Raw genomic sequence first — 21,234 nt, forward strand, 5'->3', positions numbered from 1 at the left:
CGGCACATTTGCAGTAGGCCTACATGCAATCATAAGAAAATGGTCAACTTTGGGCTTGTCGTTTTATATGAAGTCAACTTAGACAATTACTGGGACTTAACAAAGTTGTAATTTAAGACTAGTAGTCATATAAAAGTGATGTTTTATAAATTTTGAAGGTGGACCACATCGACTTCGGGCCCCTGAAAATGTTGAATTTGCAATAAATTTCATCTTCGTGAGGGCGCTGTTCGAAATGTAAATGAAATGTGAGGTCAATTTTTTGGATATGCATTGTATTTAACCTATTTATAGCAGCAGTGACAACAAAAAATAATTAATCTGACAAAAATGTCAATTTAGGGGTCTAAACTTGCCAGTTTACAAAACATTACATTTTTTCTTGCATATTTAATGACCCCGTGACACAACGCGCAATTACAGAAATTTTTATTTTTTTACTTTTTGACAAATTGGGCATGCAGTTAGTGTGTATACAAGGTTTCAGACCTCTCTCTCTTTTATAAAGAAGGCACAGGCTCCCAAAGATGAAATTTATTTAAAGGGCAACTTTTGGGTCCAAATTTAGACCCACCTACTCCAACTTTAAATGACTGCCACAGAAAATCCGTAAGAGCTACATACCTCAAATTTGCAGGTTTTTAATATTTTTACAGGTACAACCTATGACTAAAATATAAAGCAAATCTGAGGGGGTTAGGTGGGGAGCCTCCTTGATTTCATATGGAGTGACCCATAAACGAAAGTCCTTTCGTTAGAAGGCTAACCCCCTCTCCCCTCCCCTCTAACGTGTCAAATATCGAAAATTCCAACCCATAGGATACAGTGCCGTCGCTATGGTGGATGAGGTTGTGGAGGGGTGCGACCATGCTAGGATATTGATCACGTTTATGAGAAACAAATACTCTATTATTTTATAATCTGAATGACCATTCCCTGATCTGACCAAACAAGGAAACAAGCTGGGTATAAAGTGCCACTACTACCATCGATAAGGTGGTTTTGAATTCATAATCCTCTATAATCCTCTAGACGTTAAAGTTAAAGTTAAAGTAACTTCATTTCGCAATGTCTCTAATAATTGATGTTGGGAGTGACACTAGTCGTCAGGGGGAGGGTAAATACCAGTAATTGGGGCAGATTGTAATGTGAATAAATATATCTTAATAAAATACCATGCTTTTAATGGATTTTAACTGTAATTTACTAAATATTGGTAAATGGTAAAACACAGAAAAGGTAAAAGAACAGATTGTTTATAGGGGTTATGGACATGATGAGTTAGTAAGTGGAAAATGTTGAATGTCAGGGCAAGGTCATCCAAGGTGAATTGAGTATAGATTACAAGATTATGTGGAAACCATCAAGGTCATATCAAGGTTAAAGTTACTGATAATAGATAGTTGGATTGTCATGAAACTTGGTTGATATGAAATCCCTTAAGCAACAAACATTCTTAAAGGTTGTCCGAATACAGACTGTTGTATTGTTGTAAAACTCAGAGGATGTGATTTCAATTAAAGCCATTTGTTCAGGTATGAATTAAAATATGTAGAGACCTATTTAGCACACATTTTTCAATTCCGTTTTCAGCATGAAAATTTTGAGTATTTCCTAGTATGTCATTGGTGGTATTTACCAATAAATGCCAATATTTTGCACCCGGTTAGTTGTGCCAAACATTCAAATTTACTAGCATTCAAAGTACTTGCACTGTAAAATTATGAAACATTATCTGCATCCATGACGTTGTCTTTTTAAAGACATTTCTTGTTCTTCATACTTTTTGGCACGAAAAAATTAATTAGCGGGTCTTGCTTGATTTTCAAATAAAAAAGAATCAAAGTGCGGCACAGTTGCTTTAAAAGATGAACTTACGAGTTGTAGGTTGCACCCGAGGTTGCAAGAATACTGCACTTTATAGCCTTGTTCAAGGCCCTCTAAGTTTCCTCCCTCACGACCAGCACTTGAATCATTGTTTATCAACAAAGGCGAGGGATTGGTCTGTCGATATGCTCGAACGAATCGCTTCACTGATCAATGGCTTTCTTGAACTATATGAAATGTGGTGGGAGATTTAAAATGCACGTGCCTTGAGCAAACTACGATGCGTAAGTGTCATAATTCGCGCGCATACTGCCGGGCAATGACGTCACATGGTCTATAAATCGGCACTGCTTTTGGGGCTCGCCAAGTCCATGATATGAGGGCACAGACTGCGGCTACATATAAATCATGCGTATTAGTTGAACAATCGAATTCGATATTCGGGTTGAGCATAAAAGCATTATTTGCTCTAGTAATTAAAATGACTATTTCATCATGGTCATTATAATCATTATTACGATCATATTCTTTACTCTTCACTCCTTGATGATAAATCCTTGTTGTTGAACACATCATATACACTGATGTATTTACTTGCTCTAGTAATTAAAAGGACTATTTCATCATGGTCATTATTATCCTTATTACGATCATACTCTTTACTCCTTGATGATATAGCCTTAAATTGTTGTTGAACACATCATATACACTGATGTAATTACTTGTTACTTGTTCTTGTAATTAAATGCACTGTTTGATCGTGGTCATTATGATCATTATCATAATCTACCCCTACTCTTCACTCCTTAATGATAAATCCTTGTTGTTGAACACATCGATACACACTGATGTATTTACTGGCTCTGGTAGTTAAAGGCACTATTTGATCATGTTCATTATTATAATCTACTCCTACTCTCAACTCATCACTCCTTAATGATAAATCCTTGTTGTTGAACACATCGATACACACTGATGTATTTACTGGCTCTGGTAGTTAAGGGCACTATGTATTCATGACATACTTTATTTCTTGTGATGTCATCAGGTTTGTTCCATTTCATCTGGTTATAGTGAACATGGTTGAGGAAACCCACAACAAAATCAAAGCAGTTGTGTAGCGATTCATGGTATCTGAAAACAAAAAGAGGGGATATATTGAGGGATTAGCTGCCTTATAGACATTTGGCAATTTTTGCATTCGATATGTACACAATCAAAAATATATGTCATCTATTCACAACGACATCGCCCGGTTAATAATTACATTATACAGCAGAGGCACTGAAATGAATACCCGGGATCGATACACGTGAATGTGCTATGCACAATTTGATATTCAGACGATAAATCTTTGGATACCGGGGTTGAAAATGATGAATATCTCCTGTAATTGATTTAGTCTAAAGAAGCAAGATTTTGTTCCTTGCACGGATATGATAGTCGTTAGCTTGCGTCTTGAGAAAGAACCATTAATTGCGTCTTGAACTCAAGAACTGACAAAAATATTCTGATTTTATATGTGCCGAACTATAGTGCAGCGTAGGCTAGCTGCACTCACTCGTGCAAGCAGTCTAAAAGCATATGACCATTGACCTCATAATGGCGTGTACATGCTCACTCACACACAGAGAGGTCAATTACCAGGCTATTGTCAGTAGCCCTACTCGGATGTCCCTTGGCTCATTATGCATCTCAAAGGTCGGAACAAAATGGCCATGTGTGGCTGTCGATTCAACTTACCATGGCCATTTCTGTCATGAAGATATCGGGGCGATGACACTGTGCTATTGCAGATAGTGTATTCTTTCCTTAAACCCTCGTTATGTGTTTTGGCCGAAAGTAGACATCAGGGGTCAAGCGCTATCTGCAATAGCTGCCAGGTGTCTGATACTTTAGACATGTACAACATAGAATGCATAAATTATCCAATTGTCTATGGGGCAGCTATATACTTATTCAAATCATGATATTGGTTTTCTATACCAGAAATTCCAGGGTCTGTGGTATAAGCCTACCTTTCTTTGGCATTGTCAGCCATTACTTGAAGACTGTTAGGGGCCATCCATAATTTTCGCCATTTTCACTTACGCACAAAGCGTGCATAACTTTTTACCCCCCTCCCCCCTCGAGTTATGCACAAATAAAATGGCGAAAAATTTGCTATGAGTGGGGGCCTACTACTGATCCAAGATACTCTGTGGATACCTCAGTACGGGCGTATACGATGCAACTTTGGTGCGGGAGTACCCACTATAAATCAAAATTAAACTGTAGGAATGGTGTGAAGCTCTCCTTGCAACTTAATTTTCTTTTGAGTATGTACTACTGGGTCTCAGAAAACTTACCCAGAATTTAAACCGTGTTTGACGAAAGAGAGACTTGAATTTACTATTTCAACTTTTAGGAATTTTAATATTAAGGTAAGATGCTGTATAGAGTGCTATAATTAAGTTTCAGCAAAAGGTATAGGACTGCTGAGCATAATAAAACATTAAAGATAACATCACTACCAGTTAAACAATTTCATTAAAATTTTCTTAGGTTAAAAGAGCGATGAATAAAATGTTGTAAAAATACCATTATTTTACACTTTCATATTTTTTTTATTGCTCAAACAAATCGCCATTTGCACACATGCCCAAAACTTTTACCCCCCCCCTCTTATGCACGCTTTGTGCATAACTTAAAATGGTGAAAATTATGGACGGCCCCTTAGCCCATACTTTAATATCATTATCATATTGGCCTAGCTACTAAACACACACACTCACTATCCCAACCATAAAACCCACCTATACACACACCCATTATAATACTTAACTTTCTTTGGTCCAATCTCTGTTGCCATGCAGCACAATTTGAAGATCTGTATCATCATGTTGGTCTTCTATACCTAGAAATTACAGGGTCTGTGGTATAAGCCTACCTTGCTTTAGCTAAGTCTCCATTGTCAGCCATTTCTTGAAGACCTTTATCCCATTCTTCTTTAATATCATCATCATATTGCTCTACAGCACCACACCCCCACACCCACCCACACCCAGCACACATTATTAGTACCTACTTTTCTTTAGTCCAACATCCATCACCAGCCATTTCTTGAAAACCTTTATCCCATTCTTCTTTAATATCATCATCATATTGCTCTACAGCACCACACCGCATCACACCCACCCACACCCAGCACACATTAAGTACCTACTTTTCTTTAGTAGAAATCCATCTCTACATCCATCACCAGCCATTCGTTTGAATCATCATCATACTGGTCTACTACCCTCCCCCCCCCCCCCCCCACACAAACACATCAAGTACCTACTTTTCTTTAGTCCAACATGCATCACCAGCCATTTCTTGAAGACCTTTATCCCATTCTTCTTTAATATCATCATCATATTGCTCTACAGCACCACACCGCATCACACCCACCCACACCCAGCACACATTAAGTACCTACTTTTCTTTAGTAGAAATCCATCTCTACATCCATCACCAGCCATTCGTTTGAATCATCATACTGGTCTACTACACTACCCCCCCCCCACACACACACAAACACATTAAGTACGTACTTTTCTTTAGTCCAACATCCATCACCAGCCGTTTCTTGAAGACCTTATATCCCATTCTTCTTCAATATCATCATCATATTGCTCTACAGCACCACACCGCATCACACCCACCCACACCTAGCACACATTAAGTACCTACTTTTCTTTAGTCCAACATGCATTACCAGCCATTTCTTGCAGACCTTTATCCCACCCTTCTTTGATATCATCATCATATTGGTCTATCAAACTGACAGTGACACACTGTTTCCATGACAATCTTCCTCCTGATACTTGCACACCATTTTCATCATAGCCATACACAGAACCTGAAGGAGATAACACATTAGTTTGGGTAAGTAGTGCACTACCTTTATTGTACCTAAGGCCGAGCAGGATGGCAGCTGAGTCACATTTTTGCAGTTTTATCCATAAACTAAACTAGAAACGTCAGAGTTTTTGACACAAGGCGTTGATTGGGATGCCTCCACCGTGATTTAAATTCAGAAAGATCATAACAGCTATAAAATATCAAACTGTGTGTCAAGTGATAAACAAACAAACAAACATAACCTCAAATGACCTTTGACCTCCGTATGTGACCTTGGATACCATCAATACATGAAAGTGCCCATAATGCAGGTTGCATTATGATTTAAACTGTTCATATGAGACCAACCAATTGTCTTAAATAATGGCATTTTACAAATTGACCTTTGACCTCAGCATATGACCTTGAACACCACCAATAGATGAGGGTTCCGACAGTGCAGCTATGACCCAAATTTGGTTGCAGCAGGATTTGAACTGTTCATATGACAACCAAAAGTCTGAAATAATGGTATTTTACAAATTGATATGTATATGACTTTGAACACCACCAATAGGTGAGGGTTCCCATGCATAGTGCAGCTATGACCAAAGTTAGGTTGCAATAGGATTTTAACTGTTCATGCGAGGCCAAATTTTAATTTACAAACTTGATGACCTCAAATGACCTTTGAACTCAGTTTATGACCTTGAACACCACCCCAAAAAACAATTAGCCAGAGTTTTGAACCATAACCCACCTATGAAAATCTGAATTCAATCTGCCTATGCATTCACCAGATACAGCATCTAGAGGGACAGAAGGGAGCACGGACGGACATTGCCAAAACAGCATGCCTCGCGGTACAAGGCATAAAAAATGGCAGTATACTTCTTAATATCAATACATTGATCTTACAGGAAACAAGTGAAGGAAGTCAATAATTGGATCTATATTTTCATAGGTCTTGCGGTTCCTGCGCTGAGGCTAATAATATATCAATATGAAATTTGCTGGGGGAGAGAACTCCCCAGTCTCCCAAGAAAAATTATGTACATGGGGTGGAAATGCCCTTATACATCAAGCTTTGGGATCTCTTTCATAGAACCCATACCATTCCTTTTGCGTGTCAGCTTTACGTGACCTAAATCTTCCACACAGGGAGTATGACATCAAATGCATGAGTCACCCATTCAGGTAACCACATTTTAAATTCACACTCGCTGTGTGGAAGATTATAAGGCTGTGTCTTCCATCGAGTGTATTGATTTCAACTGCAATTGCCCAATGTTGCTTTAATACACTTACCCATGGCGTACCAGGTGAAATTGATAAGTGTGGGGGAAGGAAATGCATCTCCCTGATCCACTCCCATCATGGTGTTACTGTCAGTGGTGCAGCCAAGGTAGCTCAGGGTCCTCAAGATATGAGCTTCCCCCTGTGGAACATCTGCTCCCCCTGTAGATTTATAGGCCTTGCTTGACCATTTTTTTACCATTTTTGTCAAATTCACCCCTCACATCACCTTGCCTCCACCTTCCATCCTGGAAAAATCCTGGCTAAGCCACTGATTACTGTGACTGACAAATAGTTACACAATTTGCATTTTGTACAAACAAAATGGTCCAAAATGAGGTACTTTTGGCACAAAACAGACCAGTAAGACTCACATCACAAATTATTCTGTTTTATTTTGTCTCCGTATTTCTAGCTCTAACCTTTTGTGTTTGTGATTCCTGCATGAAGGTTTGCACCATCCTTGTAATCGCTGCAAAAAGAACAAAATGCTTATAAAATAATATATTTACATTGATAATTTTTTTTATTTTATAAACCGAGGGCATGCATCTTCCCAAGAGCTCTAACAATAAATAACTTCTCGACTTGCGCGTTTTCGCCGCAAGGCATCCACCGCATGCCTCTACTTTTGACACCCATCACTTTAATTGGTGCAAATTACACTTGACCCAAAAATGACCTTCACATTATATTTGCCTTGCTTAAAAGGTGGTTGTCCCACCAATTTCATGAACTTGCAGCAGTCTGTGGTCGCCTTGACCCCATTTGACCGAAAATGACCTTGACATTTTTGTCTCATTTCCAGGTTGCCAGTAAACGTTTAAAATGTGGGTTAACGGTAAAGGGTAAAAATCATTTACATGCCACTTAAAAACATCATAGTTGTTTGAAAACTTATTGCAAAACATTCTAATACATTATTTAAGTGTTGACAAAATATTTGGCAAACATTGTTTGCAAAAATATTTTACAATAACATTTTGACACTTAAAAAAAATAATGTTTTTAGTCTGTTTTCCTACAAAATGTTTCGAAGCATTTTCATGACCTTTATAAAACCTGACATTTAATGTTATTAAAACTTTTTTACCAAAACCAAAACCCAAAATCTTACTTGAGAAACGTTCCTACTGTTGGTTTGATGATGATGCTACATGGTGCAACACTGGAGGAAACGAACACACTTGGATATCTTACTGGTGGTGACGGGAGTCGAACCGATGACAACCTTGTTTGACAGAGTGGGCATTGGTCTGGCACCTGAATATTCATAAACAAAGAGTTATTTTGTAAAAGGTTGGTCTATATTCTATATTCAAGATTTAAAATCCATCCATTAAAATCCCTTGCCCCCTCTCAGCTTGCCCTCTCCCCCTTTCGGCTTTCCAAAAAAATCTTGCCCCCTACCCTCCCACCATGGCTCATAATTATTGCACACTCCCCAACAGCTTTAAAATAACATAATTTTGCAACACAGCACTTTAATTGGTTGTGAAGATTTAACAATTAGGTGTTATTAACCCATGGTGACATAAAAAGTGGCAAGATTGCATCCGGGGGGGCACTCACATATGTTCTGTACGCATACGTGACCAACAAAACAAATAAAATGGGTTTTTTTAGGCACGGCAAGATATGTGTGTGATGTATTTAGGGTCTTCAAAACACGGGTTTCAAGAATAAGGGTAGTTTTCTGAAACTGAACAACTTGTTTAGGGTACCTTTTCAAATTTTTGGTAAATTATGAGTCCAAAAAGGGTACATTTATTGCATTTTTACTAGCCAAAAACTCATTAGTGGGTAAATTCTAATTCTATATTAAATTAGGGGCTAAATTTGCTGGTAGGGTAAAACTTGTTTAGGGGGTGTTTAAAAAAAATGCGGCCATGCATGCATGTGTTCACTATCACACTTGAGTGGCCCCCCTGGGATCCGACCCCATGACTGACCTGAAAACATAGGATGCTAGCGTTTCTTGGATGACAATGACGGAATGATATCATATGCTGCTCATCACTAGTACAATGGGCTTGGTGACTGGTTTCCATGGTGATAACAAAGGCATTGTGGGAATAATCTGCTGAGAAAAAAATTAGGCATGATTATACATGTCAAACGAGTGATGATGAGAATGATGACAAGCATTGGCATAGCCAAGGGGTGGCAGCTAGATGCCCCCAGTAAAACGTCTTGCCCACGCCCCCACTCCTGTGGGATGGTGGCCGCCCCGATATACAAGATTTTTAGGCCTTTTTTGCACTTTTTAGCCCATTTTTGTCAATGTTTTCCCCCTTAAACCACCCCTTGCCCACCCTCTGACAAAGTGCTGGCTACGACACCCCTTAGCAGAAAAGCAGGCCTGCACTTAGCCTGCGCCTAGCCTGCATGGACTGCAAAAAATGCAGGGTAAATTTTAACCTGCCTTAAGGGGGTACTACACCCATTGCATTTTTTTGCATTTTGTGAAGAAATGAGAAAAAGAAATTGGACAAATTTGACAAATTGGTGGCATCAGTATCAATGAAGCGTACATGCTTCTAATGATATAAGCCAAAAGGTGGTACATCACTGATGTTTTAAATTCACTTCATTTTGGAAAGCTAACTATCAACGGATTTCGTTAAAATTTTGGATATGTGTTGCTAACACATTAGGGAAATAATGTTGATATGTAAAATGGGAATAAGTGGTCCCTGATTTCTTTTATGACGTCATGAACTTGGTGCTCCACAACTATCAAAAAACGAACCGGTTAAAATGCTTCTATTTTCAATGTTGAGCTATATTTTGTATTTTGAACTTGCGACACTATTTCACTGAAACTTAATTAAGCCATAGGTAACAGGTTACCACAACCACACTACAGCAATGTTGAAAAAGATTGTATTTTTTTGTCATCTATACCACCATATTAGATAGTTTTCCGTAAGCTTCATTTTTGTGATTTTGGTAACTATTTTATATTTATTTGCCCAATCCATCTCAACTAGGCAATCTAAATTGTACTCACCATTTACATGCCAAGGTATTTTAGTATATCCACCTCACACATTTCCATTATATATCCAGTAACAGACAAAATATCAAAATTGATGCCTCATTATGACATGTATGATATCACAGACTATCACATGTATTCAAAATTGATGCCTGAATTTGACCTGAACCAATTGACCTATAACCTGACCTTTGATGACCTTATAGCCTTTTTAAATCTCTTTTCCTAACAGCACATTATAGAAGATAAATACATGCAGTAGTATTAAATTGTCTATGTGGAAGAGATTAGGCCTATTTAATTTATTCTATGTTATAATCAGTAAGTACATTTCTATAGATGGTATAACAAAGGATTTAATGTATTCTATTCATGTACCCTACTTGAACATGTTGAAAAGAATAAATTATGGTTTGTTATGAAACACACATCTGAGTTACTAGGATACATGTAAACAAAAAAAATATATAGGGCTAAAATGACTTACTATACAATGGTTTAAAAGCACCTTTTTTTTATTTTATTTTTATTTCACATGATCCGTGCATATATCGCCTAGCTATAAATGAAAAAATATTTTTTCAGACCAATCAAACCAATGTATGGGTGTAGTATGCCCTTAAGCCTGCAATAGAGCCGAAATATGTAAATTAGGCACGCTAAATTAGGCTGCAAAATTTGCATATACAGGTTAAAATTAGACTGCATATATTTAGCCTGCATATTTTATCCTGCAAAATTAGCCTGCAATTTTTAGCCTGTATACTTTTAGCCTGCTGCTAAATTAACCTGCAACTCAATATTAACCTGCGCTAGGCCTGCAATATAGCCGAAATATCTAAATTAGGTTTTAGTCTGCCTAATTAGCATAAATTTAACAGGCTAATTTGGGATCTCAATTAAAGGAGGATTTCGTGATCCTAGCATCCTCTTTTTATGACATTTTTCAGTAGATATCCACAAAAAAAGCTTATTTCCAAAATTTCAGTTGATTCCGATTTTGCGTTTGCGAGTTATGCATGATTATGTGTATTACACTGCTCCATAGACAATGTGTTGTAATTTCGTTCTGGTGCACCAGAACGAAATTCAAATTTGCGATATTTTTGCTAAACTAATTAATCTGCAAGAAATATTTGGTACATAAACATTATGTAGCCAGAGGTATCCAGTGGTGTACAAATCTCAACTTTTTTTGGGAAAAGTGGGGGGATGAGGCTGTGGATCACGAAATGCCCCTTTAACCTGTTTTTACTGCACATAGCAGTCTAAAAAGCAGTATTTGCCCACTGCATGATTCCACCATATGTACTTGATTACATTTTAAATATAGGACATTTAGGGGGGGGGAGCACTTGTACTAGCATATATTGGCACTCGTCAATAAACCCAGTTTTTCACCAAATCTGCCACCAAATGACTCCTTTTTTCATCAGCTTCCCTCCTTTTTCATCAGCTTGCACCCAATGACCCCATTTCAGAAGAAATTTACATCCTTGCACAAAATTTTTTTTAAACATTTTTGTAGCAATTTAGCTTCAAAATGGCAAAAATCACCACCAATAGACCCCTAGTGTCATACTCCGGTAGGCACAGGTAAATCACTTTCATATTTGAGTGCCCCTCCCCTCCATGTGGGCCGCACATATACATTTTTGGTTCTTGTATCAAAATGGATTGGAATCCGAATGATTACCTTGGTGGTGAGTCAATGGCGAAAATTTCTGCAGAAATTTAAAGTGAGGAGATGAAACAGAGGAAAAAGTTGAAGTGCATAGACCAAGAGCCGATGCGTGATTGAGCTTAACAGCACTACGAGATCCAGGGGTCGCCACTAAAGGGCCCCTGGTGGGGGATCAAGGCATTATGCCATTGATAGCCCCTGGCATTTACAGAATCTGAGATGCAGAAATGGTGCCAAAAGCTGACCCATGGCCATCCACACTCTGGGTACTTAGCAATTATTTTTCCCGATCTACGGTGTGCAGCTAGACTGAAATTTTTCAAAGGAAACCCATATCTAAGGATGAGTGAGATTGGTGGAAATAGTGATATGAAAAAGTGGGAGGTGGATTACATAACATTACTCCCTATTCCAGAAAAATACAGAACTAATTTTTTGGGATTAAAAAAATATTATCCTGTTTTGCCAAATGAAACAAAACTAAATGCTAACATTCGGCCATTTTTTGGAAATAAGGGTCAAAAACATGCATTTTTAGGGTGTTTTTCATATGCTGTGACAATCAAGCCCAAAGACTTGTACTAAGACTAATTTCAGTTTATGCATTCTAATTTTTGGAAAAGACATGTTTCATATAACCAGCGCAACTATTTAATAAAAGTAACACAAGAAAGTTACTGGGTTAAATGGGGGGCAGGTGGAGATGACCCCCCCCCCCTTTCAGGAAAATTACCTTTTTGACAATCTAATGGAACGTGTGTCTGGTTTATGTAGTTTTAATGACACACACACACACCACAAATGGCCTTTATACCAGTCAATTACATGATTGTAGTCGACTCCCAAGCATTTATATTTTCTATCACCACCATGGTTACATTAAGCAGTATTTACTTGACATTTTCCACATTTTTACCAGGCTGTTTAAGCCTAAATGCATGATTTCCCCGGGATGATTTCTGTCAAATTTTTATTTTGTTATTCTCTATTCAAAATGTTACAATAATAGTAATAACTGCTGCCATAACAAGGTAAAGTAAAAGAAACCCCACTGTCATAATTTTCTAAAATTAGGACTTTATGTCGAACTTTGCTCTGTTTACCTACAAAGAAATTTGGCCTATTCCATTTGTGACATGATCAAGGGGAATGAGTCACATGTTGACCCTGGTCAAAAATGAGTTTTACACATGTTTCTAAAGAAGACATTTGGAGCTAGCTTTCAGAACTGAAATTCCCATGTTGATACGACTTTTCTTTGCGAAGTTACATCAATTATCAATCGCTGAAAACAAAATAAAACAAAAGAATTTCAACACTTTCTTTGCCAATATCTCAAAATTAATATTAGCGACATCCGACTCATTTCCTTTGATCATGTCACATTTAGGTGCAAGTTGGGACATGTGTAAACAATACAAATATGCAAAAAAATCAGGTTTGAAAAAAAAACCCAATTTCATATTATAGCCAGTGGGTGGGCTTAATTTCCCTTTACCTCCTTATTTCGGCTCAAAATGGAAAGAAACCCTTCCTGGAAGTTATTTATTCAGCATTTTGGGTAAAGAACCAGGGGCAACGAATAACATAATTTGACGGCAACCTTACACTATTTTATGACTTACAATAATTACATCCAATACATTGATGTCTGATACGGACTTTATGTGAGAGAACATAATTCTTTAATTATTGTGTCATACATATTTTCTTTATTAACTGCATGTGTTTCAATGTGATTCATTAACAATTGCATTATTTAAAATGGTATTAAAAATAATAAGGGTAGATGAGGTATTGTTGGTTGAAACAGCCAAAAAATTGATTTTCATTATTGAAATCAACATATCATTGAAAAATAACACTTTGATGTTTTGCAAAAGTTCATTCTACAAATCATATACACTTTGAAAACTTGCTTGATTTATTGTTGTTTCGAGTTATGTACATGCATTTTACAAAAGTGTTGTTTCAGCCCTCTTTACAACATAACTCAAGAACCACAGGAGTGACAGGACTTATAAAAGTATATCTGTGCTATTTAAATCTACACACTAGCTATGAAATGAATGATCAATGTAATGTTTGCCAAAGCTCACTACCATTCCCAAGATGCTGTGAACTACCAAATCGCAACAGTTTGAAATAGTTGTTAACCTTAACCCTACCTCAGGTTTAGTTCATTTGTCATAAAAAAGGAGGCAAAAATTTTACCTTCAACTCTTAAATCTGATGGTCCTCAAATGAAAAATGTATTCTTTTTTATTCGACTAGAGGGCCAAATGTGTATTGTGAATTGATTCACTACATGTTGAATAGATCTTTTTGGTCCAAAATGTCGAAATTAACATTAACATTTTGCACAACCCAATAAAGCTTGGATTTTAAGGACTACACAAATAACAAATTTATAGCAACAATGTATACTATTTACCAAAACAATGTACACTATTTTCCCAATATGAACCATAGTATTTTTAATTTTCTTTTATTACACTGTACTTTGCTGAAATCCTTGTCATGAGTGATTGACCAATAGAGGCCGTCAGCGTGACGTCATATGCCGCCATCTTGTGGGTACACGCTGTGATGGTCGTTCGATCTCCATGTGTGAACAGCAAAATCACTGCGTTGATGCGCGATAACTGCTGTGTGGCAAGATGCGCCCTGCGCATAGTGTCCGACACATGAACACGCAGATCATTTGTACCCACAAGATGGCGTAAGGCTGACAGCCTCTATTAGCTCATGAATATTTACGAGGTGTATATTGCATGATCAAGGGGAATGAGTCACACGTCATAAATTTTTATTTAGAAGTTTTTTTCAACATTTTCTGGCAGTTTACGAATGCTATATATTTTGATGTAAACCCCATCAAAATCGGACATCTGATTACCGAGTAATGAGCAACTTATTAATGGCTGAAAACAATATAAAAGAAATGAACTGTGCCAATATTTCAAAAACAATATGTGACATGATCAAGGGGAATGAGTCACATGTCGACAAAATGAGGTTTACATATGCTTCTAAAGAGGACAATTAGAGCTTTCTGAAACTGAAAACCCCATGTTGATACGACTTTTCTTCGCAAAGTTATGTCAATTTATCAATCGCTGAAAACAATATAAAACAAAGGAATTTGAACACTTTCTTTGCCAATATCTCAAAATCAATATTAGCAACATCCGACTCATTTCCCTTGATCGTGTCACATATTAGCGACATCCTACTCGTTCCCCTTGATTATGTCACATTACTCATGCACATACCAGTTTACTTCTCAAGACAATACTTACTACCATAAAATTAGTCAAATTTAATACTAATTCAGTACAAAATGTCCCTTTGTTTTAACCCCCTGAGCACTACCTGCCTATCTAACATTGCCTCTGATTGGTCAATTACATGATATCTTCACTTTTATCACCAATCAGAATGGAGTCTTGCAAATAATTCACCCCAATTTTTTTTGCGTAGTGAAATTATTCTAACAATGTTGCTGATTGGTCCAATTGATAATGAAAATTTCTTTTTGGCCAATCGGCATAGTTCTCATGGGGATAAGAGTAAGACTTTCAAAGCTGCATATGGTGTATGCTTTTATTGACCACTTTTTCATGAAAATCCAAAATGACAGATTTCTTACAGCACTATGCCCAGCAGTGCTTCAAGATCTGAAGCTACAGAATCCATAGAGGGGGGGTGTACTCAAGTTTGGTTTGAATAGAGGTGTGGTGCTGAGGATTTGAAAGTGGACCCAACCACATACCATTGGCACACGTCCATAAATTTGGACCTATCGTTTTTTAATATTATACATTTAATGCCAATTGACAAAGCTTTTACAACTTTCCCAAAAACTTTTTTTGGCTAATTTCGTATTTATAATACAACAATACCAAATTTTGCCTAGAAAAGGGGTCATTGATATACACAGTGGCGGCGGCATGGGGGGCATGGGGGCAAATGCCCCCAGTCAGAACTCTTGCCCCCTGTTGCCCCCGAAAAACCCAAAATTACGAAAATTTCCACTTTTTACGGTAATTTTATAAACTTTGTTGATTTTGCCCCCTGAAATTCACTTTGCCCCCTAATGCCCCCGAAAAAAATTTCCTGGTGCCGCCACTGGATATACAATGGTCCAAACTGTGACCTATGTTTACGGCACACCCTTGTACGGTCTTTTGTACCGAGTACCCCCCTCAAGGGTCCAAATTCTTTAATTGCACTTGATTTCACACCATTTTATTGTATTAACAGAAGACGTTATTTTTCAAAGGACCACCCACGCTTTGTTTCACTTTGTGTTTTTATCTCACTGGCTGAGCTTTTCACATGGCTACCATACTGCATAATGTAGGTATGTTGCACATGGGCGTCGACGACAAGTGAGGGGTACGTTAGCGAACTAAAAAACCCGCATATAACGCGAGCGTACGCATAAGAAATTTTGCGCGTAGGCGCTGGCAAGTTGAGTGCTCCATGTATGCTCAGATGAGCTATGCCACCAAATCTGAACACTCTACCTGCGTAAGCCAAATTCAAGCACGCTCAGAGGGCTCAGGCACGGAACCTTCCAATCTGGAGTTTAATAATCTTAGGTGCCTACAAATCGCACTGGTATGCGTGTGTATACGCTTTGTAGGATTATATTGGTGCCCAGCGAAATACACACCTACGTCACTTCCAAACATGATGTGAAACAATAGTTCACAAAACAAAAGTATGTTTGTGAATGTTTTCAATCATATGGGTAGATACATTGTAGATTAAAAAGTAAATATTTAAAACTTGCATCTGGACTTACTACATACAGCATAACATCAATGATGCTATAGCCACCAAAAATAGCATGCCCAGATTAAAAGTTATAAATATTTACTTGTTTTACTAAATAGTACTGATTATAAAGTGGAGGTCAAAAAGAATAAAAAAACACATACAAATCTGGTCCAAAATTGTATAAATGTTACATTGTGACACAATCTGCTCCATGGGGGCCAAAAGAGGCATTTTTGAAAACTGAGTTACTACAAAATGTGGTTTGTCACCACTTGGTCCAAACCCATTTGGTCCATATATTGCCAGTTAGTCCATTGCCACTTGGTCCAATTACCACTTGGTCCAATTGCCTAACTGGCAATGGACCAAATGGGTTTGGACCAAGTGGCGACATCCCCAAAATGTTACGATACAAACATAAATTCTGAAGTTTTGTGATGTCTAGTTTCTTAGGTATTTTATTGTTTTTTTACTCCATATTTTTACCTTTATCTCAATTTCAAACTTGCCACCTTTATTTTAGTCCCATGGACCAAATTGATCATATCACATTTAGAGAGGTAAATTACTCAGTCCACTTTCTTAATCTTTCAAACTGAAAGTCACTGACTCTGTCTTCCACTGTCGGTTCCTAGCATCAATTGGCTCCAACAAATAACTTTCTGTGTATGTAACCTCCCCCTGGGTATCAACCAGTATTACAGTATGTGATCGTGTCCCATATACAGGAGTCTTCACACACAAAAGTTCCGGTGCCACAGCGTATAACTTTTCCAAAGTTATACTTGATTCATCTAATGGTTTATCGTGACTTAAAGGCACATCGTTCCTCATCACTTTCAGAATCTCTTCTGTCAGTCTCTCTTTGGGCTGCTCGGCAACATTTGCGATGTCACTGAGGGAGTCTTTTGCGTGTGTTGCTTTCATCCATGGTGAGGCTAGGAGTGAGTTGGATATACCATATGCCCCTGGTTGAAGTTTCTCGGGTGGACTGCCGGATTTGTTACTGTAGTAGTACACCTGGAAAGTGGATTAAAGATTAGGAGGAAATATTTCAATTGTCAAATTCTAAGTTAAATTTGTTGAAATGATGTTTTGACATAAATAAGCGTTTAGGAATGAGTGGAGAAGCTATCTCTCAACAAGCAAGGGGACCTGGATCATCGGCGGCGGAACCGGGGGGCAGGGGATGCAGTGGCGGCGAACCTCTTTTTCTCCTATTTCTGAAAAGTTTATCAAATGTATTTTGGTATGTAAAGAAACCTTAAATCGTTAGCTTTATAAAACCGAAACAATTATTTCAATTAGCTCATAACCTTTGAAGATATGCCCTTTTAAAGAAATGTATCTGTTTTTCACTCTGTTCACTCTGTCCATATGGTCTTTTCAAAGATTGAAAAGTGCATATACCATGCATGAATATAAAACATTCCTCGATGATAACTTTATAAAATAACAACTTTATTTTAGGGAATGGGCTTTACCGGCGGGCTTATGGGTTATGGATTTTGTTAAGTGTCATTAATTTGGGCGAAATTGATGTGGGATGGGACTTCTTTTGCTATACTTGCAATTACTTATGTTTTTCTCGGTTATTTTATTCCTTTTTGTTTTATTGTGTTTCTTACTTTCTTACTTTATTGTTTCTTGCTTTCTTTTTATTGAGAATATAAGTCATTTATCTTTTTGGAATAAAAGGTAGCCCTGAAAAGGGCTGTTTAGTTTGTCTTTGGTTCTTTTGAAGTGAGTTTACTGTGCTGCTCTGCCCTCTACCTGGTTGCCTCCTTGACGAATACAGGTTTCAGCCCTAGTTCTCATTGCATTAATTATGCTATGCACCATCCTTGTGCGCCGGATACTTCTGAATGCAGCAGTAATACTGGGTTGCGAAGATGTTTGAAGCTAGCTGGTGATCCTCGCTTTCCCAAGCCTAATGCTATTATCTATCCATGTCATTAACCGTGTGTTTCGTTTAAATATTTGATGTAGCCAAGCCTCATCCGTGGATAGAGTGAAAAACCGGGTACATTCCTTAAAGAGGGCATATCTTAAAAAATTGTGAACCGATTGAATTGTTTTGGTTTATTAAAGCTAACGATTTAAGGTTTCTTTACATACCAAAATACATTTGCTCAACTTTTCAGAAATAGGAGAAAAAGAGGGCGCAATGAGGGGCCTCCTGTACTTCGCTTCATTTCACCAATTTTCGGCTTTTTCAAACTCAAATTGTACACAATAATAGTACCAAAATGGTCCATCAAATGGTTTCAATTGGACCTTCATTTTGCAAAAGTTTCTCACTTCTCAGGGGGGCACATCCCCCCTCAGACACCCCCTGCGGTGTAGCTTCGAAATCTGTGTGTAGAACCTACGGAAGCATCAACTGTCTCATTTGCATAACAAGCCAACGTTAGTTAGAGCCAACGCCCTTAAAATCAATTTAGTTGATAGCGGGTTTCTCATGAATTCAGAGTGATACTAAGCACAGGGACTTTGGCTGTTTGCGGATAGCCTGTGACATCTCTTTATAGTTTATGATACAATTAATTATTTGCCCCTACCTCATCTTTATCAGTAAGATCAGCAGTCACCAGATTAAACCCATTATACTGCTCCCCTTCTTCAGCAATTCCCTGCAGATACTCCTCACATCCTTGCGACCCTTCCACAAAGTCCTTCACCAACGACCCTCGACCTTTAGCATCAGGATCCACAAACCCATCCAACCTTCTGATATTGAGTAACAATGCTAGTCGTCCGGTTTTGCTGAGACTCAACCATGTTCCGCCTTCCTTACCGGGTGTCATGTCCATGCCGCCAATAATGTCACCGTTGGTGGCCCAAAATGACGCCGGTTTTGCCGGTCTTGCGTAGAACTCATCCCGGTTGAAGGCAAGGATTAGCCGGTAGCCTTTTTTCTGCGTCTTGGAGACGAGTCCGAATACAAATGCCGTTATACACATTTTAATACGAGGTCATTTGCATACTTCGTTGAGAGCCACTTGAGATATAATAGTGTCTATAAATAGATAAATATCAAACAAATATCGATGATTTTTACCAAGATCTGATTTTGATCACCTGATGATTAGGCTGAAAATAGATGAAGGCAAAGGGAAAATAGCACCCAAATTTCACAAAATAGCAGGACGTGTGACAAATATGCAGGCTAGGGCAAGTAGCACCAAAATTTTGCGAAATATCTTCCAAAATCATGAAAAATATTTCTCAAGTTGAAAGTACATGAGGGCATCAAGTAGTCCTGCACGCAAGACTTCAGTCTTTATCATAAACATAATGACATGTACGGACCTGATCAGTCCTGCAGCGGTACATAGGGATCCACTGTACATACATTTAAGAAATCCAAAGTTCAAGCTTCAAGAAATATACTTTGTCAGTTTTACCTCAGAGATGTTGTAGACCATGGAGCTATTCTAATAAACCTGGAGGAGCAATAGATTATGTAAACGCATTGTTGCTTTGTGCCGATTTTATTTCCTGCCAAGCTATTCATCGAAAGGTACCTTTTGTTCGAGACAAAGGAGTTCTGCCATTAAATCGGTAACTGACCTGACAGCGTATTAACGCTTTAACCCTAACCCTACCCGTGGTTTTTGTGCTATCGGAAGGGAAAGAAGGAACGAAAAAGGAGAGAAGATGAAGAAGAAAGTCACTTGGCACCCCCGGGATTCGAACCTGGGACCCCTCGCATGCCACGCGGAAGATCCCCAGCATGTAGCTACACAGGAAATTTTGCATATATTTGAACATGTTCCTAACGTTTTCCCAGGCCTTTTTAGGGCGTAATATAGAAACGGTACCCAAAATATCTGTGCCAAAAATTGCTTGCCCCCTTTCGACCTGAAAATCGCTTGATCATGACCCCCCTTTAAAATGCTTGCCCCCCCTTTTGGCCTGCCAAAAATCTTTGCCCTCCCCCATAATTCACCACCCCTGGGGTACACATAATTATTGCACCACCCCTAAATAATAAAATATGGCTTAAGCATTAACTTTTGTAAAAGCTTAAACATTGTATTATAAAACTAAAGCAAGATTCCCACGTTTTGACACTCGCCATATATTACTATTAGTCAATTGGATGCACTAATCATGACACAACCTGCAAAACATTAAAAACAAAGCACACCGTCAATTTAGACACGCCTTTTCTTTTTACTTACATTTCTTTATTATAAAAGTGCGATGATTCACGCATCGATCGACCACTGACTGTGCAATCAGCTGTGCACGATTCCACCTGTTATCATTAATTAATTAACTAGCTCCACTAAGCTGCTAAAAATTATCAAAACTTTAGTAATCTGTAAAATTTTGAAATATAAAAATTGTCATAAAGTCTCCATTTATCTGAAAATAAAATATTTATTTTATGTAAGGCTAAGTAAAAAATAAAACATGTTTCACGTCCGGGTTTTCGAAAAAAAGGAGGAAGAGGAGGCTTTTTATTTTATTTTTTTTATCGCAAAATTGGTGTAAATACCCATACTTGAGCTGTTTTAGCGTACAATCCGTACACACAATAATGCCTGGAAAAAGGAGGAGGCCCTTTTTTATTTGTTGTTCTGAGAGTTATACCCCCTCTAATGATCACAAAACCTTCCTAAAATGTTTCTTGTATCTTAACAAGGCTATAGAAAGCATCCCAACTTCCTAGACATATTTTTTGAAAAGTTATAACTGAATTTCAAAAATAAAAATTTATTTGAGAAAACCTCAAAAAAGGAAGCGGGAGGGGACGTGAAACATG

General features: G+C 37.9%; 1 protein-coding gene across 2 annotated transcripts; it reads right to left on the bottom strand.

Annotated features, from left to right (window-relative positions):
* Window positions 1–347: 347 nt before the first annotated feature.
* LOC140163034 (transport and Golgi organization 2 homolog) lies at window positions 348–20,753 on the bottom strand. 2 transcript variants are annotated; one of them, XM_072186375.1, is made up of 6 exons: window positions 20,648–20,753; window positions 8,940–9,067; window positions 8,105–8,250; window positions 7,410–7,459; window positions 5,542–5,710; window positions 348–2,961 (listed from the first exon to the last, which is right to left on the bottom strand). In XM_072186375.1, exons 2-6 carry the CDS (start codon window positions 9,036–9,038, stop codon window positions 2,754–2,756), a joined length of 672 nt encoding a protein of 223 aa, XP_072042476.1. In that variant the 5' UTR covers window positions 9,039–9,067; window positions 20,648–20,753; the 3' UTR covers window positions 348–2,753. The 2 variants fall into 2 exon arrangements, with proteins under 2 accessions (XP_072042476.1, XP_072042475.1); XM_072186374.1 differs by lacking the exons at window positions 348–2,961; window positions 5,542–5,710; window positions 7,410–7,459; window positions 8,105–8,250; window positions 8,940–9,067 and adding exons at window positions 15,797–17,480; window positions 19,022–19,479 and having other exon boundaries at window positions 20,648–20,733.
* Between the last annotated feature and the right edge of the window lie 481 nt (window positions 20,754–21,234).

Source organism: Amphiura filiformis, chromosome 10, assembly GCF_039555335.1.
Source record: "Amphiura filiformis chromosome 10, Afil_fr2py, whole genome shotgun sequence".
Lineage (NCBI taxonomy): Eukaryota > Metazoa > Echinodermata > Ophiuroidea > Amphilepidida > Amphiuridae > Amphiura > Amphiura filiformis.